Below are 6270 nucleotides of genomic sequence, written 5' to 3' on the forward strand. Positions count from 1 at the left end.
AACACTACAGCCTCAAAGGGACGAATGACAAACACACGTGGACAGTTTTAAGTTTGAACAGTTTTATTTCATCAGCAGCTCGAGCGCCACATCCGTCAGAGCGCGCGCACGTTCCCCACTTGACACTGAGCCTAGAAATCATTAATAACTGGTGAAACTTTGTTCTGGGGGGTAATATTCACGCGTTTACTGTAATGTTGGCTGGAAATAAATAAAAGACTGTGTGATTTCAGGCGGCTGAGCTCGAGGACGTTCAAACAGGCTACATTTAAAACAGATTGGACCAAAAACATCTTGGCCCAGTGAGAAATGATGTGGAAGAAGCTCGAGTCTGTAAAGCGAGTTTGTGTCAGTTGTGCGTAATATAAAAGACATACATACTTTAGTTATAAATAAGTAATACTGCAGGTTTATTTGCTTCAGTGCTGTCTGTAAGTGTCTGGTTTGGTTTGAGTTTACTATGGTCAGGTTCCACTGGTCAGATTCAGGCAAAATAAATAGGTTTTTATGTTTGTTTTGATTTTTGTTTTGTTTTTTTGTTTTTTATAAAAGGTAAAACGGGGCAGAGTTTCTCCATAAACAGCATCTGTCGACTTTAGACACAGCGGTGCCCCCTCGTCCTCCCAAAAATAAATAAATAGACAGTTCAGAAAGAAACGTTTGCGACGCCGGAGCCATGCCACATCAACATCGGTTATTACATAGTAGTAGAACAGAAACGCACTCGGGTCATCGGTAACAAAAGTGTGACGTGGTTTAAACTCCTGACAAACCAGCAGGATTCTCAGAGCTCATGCAGAGAAGTGGACGGGACACAGATTTACACTGGAGTGATCGTGTTGGTTCCTCGATATGGCACAAACGCACTGGTCCATGAGACAAACGCCGCTCCTTTTGACCAGGCTCTTCACGTCTTACAAGAAATAATCGGGAGTTCTTCTGGTGACGTGGGGCTCTCCTCTGCGCGGCGCCGGGTCGAACTGTAAACTGAAACGAGAGCAAACAGTTTGACGTTTAGAGACAATAACACGGATGTGAGGAGATTATGAAACGCAGGAATGCACCGATACAGCCTTTTCAGCGCCGATATCGATTCTGATGCTTTAGCTTTAAGGATCGGCCGATACTCGATACCAACCCGATACCGGAGACTGAAAACAGCATTTATTTCTATTTCTGTATTTATTTTATAAGACGAAACTGATCCAAATGTGTTATGTAGCTGTTTTTTTATCTCTCAAGTAGCGAAAGAGCGGCGGAATAATAAAAGTTCAAACATTATGAGACTTTCTGGGTCGATCCAGCCTGAATAGAGGGCGTAGCGCAGTATCAGTGTCGATATCAGATACCAGGCTCAGATCAGTGCTTCCCTAATGAAATGCGTACAAGGAGTATTTCAGCGTGTCGTCCAGCTCCATGATGGCCGCCTGGTTCCCGCAGCGGTAACAATAGTTTGGAGCACTGAAGATGGTGACCACATTACGGTCGTGACACCAGTTATAACCCTGTAAAAACAAACAAGACGCTTTGAGAAAACAGCAGCTTTAACGTGAGACTGGGATAAAAAGCTCTACCTCCATCACGAGCTGGTGGGCTCGAGACACCAGCGTCAGCCCGTTCGCGTGGTTAAACGTCTCAGAGATGTCCTGTCCAAACGTGTAGCCTGCTCCTCGAGGTGAAATCCCCCAACCCCCGCGGTCATCAGGATCTGACCACAGCAGGTCGCACATCGGGCCCTGAAACATCCAAGAATACAACACCAGACTGTTATTAAAGGTTCACTGAAGCAAAGGTCTGTGTTTATTCTGTTTAATGCTTCATGTTGCCAGTTTAAACGAATGCAGTGGAAGGACGACAATAGAAGAGAAGACATGAATCGTTTCAGAGGTGTCCAAAGGGGCTCTGAGATTTTTAATTTATAAATTTTGTATTGAAGAGACTCAGGAGAAGGAGTCCAGTCTCTTACTCTATCACATGTCTTTGGAGAAGCAGATGATGCACTTTCATTTTGGCGCCTGAAGACTTGGATGTAACTGTGTTTTTTACTGCAGCCAAACAAACTGAATATATAAAGCACACAAAAGAGAAGCAGGCGTCTGTACCTCATGAGGCACCTCCTGCAGCCGATCCAGCGCTCTGATGTGCTCCAATGTGTCTATCGATGGGGAAAGGCCTCCGTGTAGGCAGAAAATCTTAAACAACATGAAAATTGAGCTCACATAAAAACACAGGAGGGTCAGTGCAGCTGTGCGTCTCACCTGATTGTCCACCAGTGCAGTCAAAGGCAAGTAGTCAAACAGATCTGTGAAATATTTCCAAACATTGGCATTGCCATATTTCCTTAAGCACTCGTCATAAAATCCATAGACTTGTGTGATCTGCCTGCTCTCGTGGTTTCCTCTGAGGATAGTGATCCTTTCTCGAAATCGAACCTAAACATAAAGACATAATTCACCTCCTCTGTTCAGGCTCACGGCTCCTGCACACACTTCAGATATTTGTATTTATGTTCTATGCACCTTAAGAGAAACCAACAGACTAACAGTCTCCACAGAATAATAGCCCCGGTCAACATAATCTCCCATGAAGAGGTAGTTTGTATCTGGAGATTTGCCTCCGATCTTAAACAGCTCCATGAGGTCATGAAACTGACCGTGGACATCTCCACACACGGTCACGGGGCATCTGACCTCCTGCACGTTGGACTCCTGCGTGAGGATCTCTTTTGCCTGGGAAGATGAAGAAAGAAATAAAAAAAGAAAACAATGACTTGACATTTTCAGGTGTGGTCACGTGCGCACGGCCGTGTACAGTGTGTGCGCCCAATACAACATCATTAGACATCATTCAACACGTGAACAGCCTTTTCCTCTGGACACAGAGTCTGGACACAGAGCCTGGAGTGGGCGTAGCTCAATCAAAATCTATTTGCAGGCTCCATCTTCTGGAGAGAGCGCTTCATACAGCGACCTGTGCGGTGCTGCGCGGTGGAGTTGCGCGGTGCTGTGTGGCGCGGTGGTGCTGGGCTGTGCTGTGCGGTGCTGTGCGGTGGTGTTGTGCGGTGGTTCTGCGCGGTGGTGTTGCGCGGTGCTGTGCGGTGGTGCTGAGCTGTGCGGTGGTGTTGCGCGGTGGTGCTGCGTTTAGGGATGCTCCAAAACAGGGCCACACGTGAATCAGGCTACATGACGTTATTGTAAAGAACAGAGACAGGTTTGGATAAACATGTGTCCCCCTCGCGCCTTTTATTATCCCTTGTAATGAAAAACAGAGCTCATTTCTTCACAAACCTACCTTTTCGCAGAGAACTTTGACCTGGTTCTCCGAGAGCTGTTTACACTCATTCAGCTGTTCAATCCACGCGTCCAGCTCCTTGTTAAATGTCTTGTCGTCCATGCCTAAAGCGACAAGCAGCTGTAAATAAACCCAAAGTAAATACTTGGTCGCGGCAGTGGTCTGTCTCCGTCCTGTGGCGCACACGCAGCTGTGGAGCCTCTGCGTCTGTGCGCCACAAAAACACTGCGTCACACACGCCGCTTGTTGTCGTTTTTAGATTTTAGTTTTTATCAGCGGGTACACGAGTAGAATAAATATAACAAATAGATAATAAACGTATATGACTTTCTTATGGTTAAAAAACAAATTGAATTTATATATTTACGTGTTTTTTTCTGTTTCTTTATCTGGGTGTTGAATCCTCTGTAATTTCCCCTTTACTTGTTTTTACTTAAACAAATAAAGTGAAAGGAGCAAGTAATCGATCTTAAAGTAAAACAAATGCGTTTGTTATGATCATCCGGGGTATCAAGCTGCGCTCCTATTGGTCAGAGCCACAGTGGGTACTGCGCATGCGTGTTTCTGTCGGTCGGCTGGAGGAGAAAATGGCGGCGCTCATGTTCGGACCGCAGGTTTGACTTTTATTATCGCTGTTTATTCTGTATCTTTAGGACTTTGCGTGTGGCAGGTTTAATGCAGAGAGTTTTCTCTAATGTTATGGTTATTTTCATGGAGTGAAAAACTATGATAAGCTTTGTATAAAGCGCGAGGCTGTTGAATGACAGCTAACGTGCTAGCTAACGTGCTAACACATTAGCTCTGTTCAACCTTGCAGAACATTGTGTGACTGCAGTTATGAGCTTTGTACAGAGATGTGCGAACTAATTCATCAAAACATTCACTCAGAGGAGGCCCAAAGACTCATCACGAAGTCAGATGTGAAACTTTATTCATCCCAGAGGAGACTCGGTCCTTCAAATGTGTTTGACGTGGTCACTTTGTTCACTTTACTGTCTGCTTTATCCAGTCTGCTCAGATGCAAAATCTATTACAATTTGGGTAAATTCAAGAGGAAACCGGAGGGCCTTGTCCAGTCTCCGGGCCTGGCCAATGTTCAGTGTTTTTTTTCTCTCTGATTTTTACACCGTTTCTTTTGCAGGTTCGTCAGTTCAGTACATCTGCAGTCAGACCAGTTTCAAAGCTGGTCAAGGTAGGGTTTTTATGCCACAATTCATCTTGAATATGTGAAAAACCAATGTCTTACACTATCTTAACTTTTAGCCACCCATTCAAGTCTATGGCGTGGAAGGCCGCTATGCCACTGCTCTGTTCTCTGCTGCCAGCAAGCAGAAAAAACTGGACCAAGTTGAGCAGGAGCTTGGAAAAGTCCATGTGAGTTTTAATGACACAAAGGTCTGTGTATGCTGTTCAACAGAACTGAACCTGTTTGTCTCATAGACTGTGATCAAGGACCCAAAACTCTCCAGTGTTGTGATGGATCCTCATGTGAAGCGTAGCCTCAAACTGAAGACTTTTAACGAAGCCCTGGCAAAGGAAAAAGTGTCGCCGATCACACTGAACCTCATCAGTAAGTGGCACGAGGCTGTTTGCTTTTGTGAACGCTGAAGGAACTGCACTGTTTTTAATAAAAGGTTTTACAATCATAATTGAACCCATGTTAGCAATGACTTATCCTGCAGATAGAAAACACAAGCACGTGTTTCTCATAAGGACAGGCCAGATCAGAGAGTCCTTTTAGGTTTAAAGTTTTAAACTTTGAGCCTCACATGAGTCATTTGGGTTGCCAGTTGCAATCTGCTTTGATTGGATGTTGGAATTATAACATGAACAACTTGGCCATCATCTCCAGTTACAATGTGGATTTTATTTTCACTCAACGCAGTATTTGATTTGACCATTTTACCCTGTGCCTGGGGCCAGAGGTGGGTCATGACTCGTCTTTAATACAGTTGCATACAGTTCCTTCTAAGAACAATCTAATGTAAGAAAGTTGACTCAAATACTGAACTTTAAAGACAAAAAATGATAAGCAGAGTCACAGATTCCATGAGATTATTAAAGGCAGAAATGAATATGACTTAAATGTTGAACAATGTTACGTGATTTGATTTCTAAGGCGCAGTCACATGATCAGGTCACAGACTAAAGCTCTTTTTTGTTTTGTTAGACGTCTTGGCTGAAAATGGCCGCCTGAATCTGACTGCCGACGTCATCACTGCGTTTGCTAAAATGATGAGTGCACACCGTGGAGAGGTCATCTGCTCCGTCACAACTGCTCAGGTACGTGAGGCGTGATGTTCTTCAGTCTCTTTATGACACGCAGCTAAATCCTCGTGTTGTGTTCACAGCCTTTGGATGAAGCAAATCTCGCTGAACTGAAAATTGCTCTGAAAGGGTTTCTTCAGAAAGGTGAAACCATCAAACTAGAAACAAAGGTGCTTTAACCAGTTTTAATGAATCTTAATGATCTTACAAATGTTCTAGTGTCTTTTTAAAATGCATGTTTCATTCTAATGTTTCTATATTTAATTTTTTCAGTCCGATCCTGCGATCCTCGGAGGCATGATTGTCAGTATTGGAGACAAGTATGCGGACATGTCGACTAAAACAAAGATTCAGAAGTTGACAAAGCTCATCCGGGAAACATAATTCCCCCGGAGTTTTAACAAAGTGGAGGACGGCCACTGTAATTTGCTTCTTGCTTCTTGTGAGCATTTGAGTACTATGTGTATAAAATCATATAGATGTTAATAAATAAAACAAAAACTGAACTCATTTGGTTTGTCAGTTTGTGTGACTGGTTTCATTGTGAAAAATGATCATTTTAAAGTTTCACTTTAACCTTTGTGGGGAGTGCACCACCTGCTTGAATCCACAGAACATGAAACTCTTCTATCGCCATGACGACAAGCCCCTGATTTACTGGGCAGATGTGTGGAGTGGTGACTTAGCACACATAGTAATGCATATTTTTTG

At 43.7% G+C, this 6270-nt stretch overlaps 2 protein-coding genes across 2 annotated transcripts; one reads left to right on the forward strand and one right to left on the reverse strand.

Moving 5' to 3' along the window:
* Positions 1 to 49: 49 nt before the first annotated feature.
* Positions 50 to 3408, reverse strand: LOC117377179 (serine/threonine-protein phosphatase 2A catalytic subunit beta isoform-like). The gene is made up of 7 exons (XM_033973537.2): positions 3292 to 3408; positions 2520 to 2729; positions 2259 to 2432; positions 2103 to 2192; positions 1575 to 1736; positions 1387 to 1505; positions 50 to 987 (listed from the first exon to the last, which is right to left on the reverse strand). Exons 1-7 carry the CDS (start codon positions 3391 to 3393, stop codon positions 915 to 917), a joined length of 930 nt encoding a protein of 309 aa, XP_033829428.1. The 5' UTR covers positions 3394 to 3408; the 3' UTR covers positions 50 to 914.
* An 85-nt stretch (positions 3409 to 3493) lies between these two features.
* atp5po (ATP synthase peripheral stalk subunit OSCP) lies at positions 3494 to 6067 on the forward strand. The gene is made up of 7 exons (XM_033973544.2): positions 3494 to 3905; positions 4433 to 4483; positions 4555 to 4665; positions 4732 to 4861; positions 5462 to 5574; positions 5643 to 5729; positions 5833 to 6067. Exons 1-7 carry the CDS (start codon positions 3786 to 3788, stop codon positions 5941 to 5943), a joined length of 723 nt encoding a protein of 240 aa, XP_033829435.2. The 5' UTR covers positions 3494 to 3785; the 3' UTR covers positions 5944 to 6067.
* Positions 6068 to 6270: the final 203 nt, after the last annotated feature.

The sequence above is a fragment of the Periophthalmus magnuspinnatus genome, chromosome 10 (genome assembly GCF_009829125.3).
Source record: "Periophthalmus magnuspinnatus isolate fPerMag1 chromosome 10, fPerMag1.2.pri, whole genome shotgun sequence".
Classification (NCBI taxonomy): domain Eukaryota; kingdom Metazoa; phylum Chordata; class Actinopteri; order Gobiiformes; family Gobiidae; genus Periophthalmus; species Periophthalmus magnuspinnatus.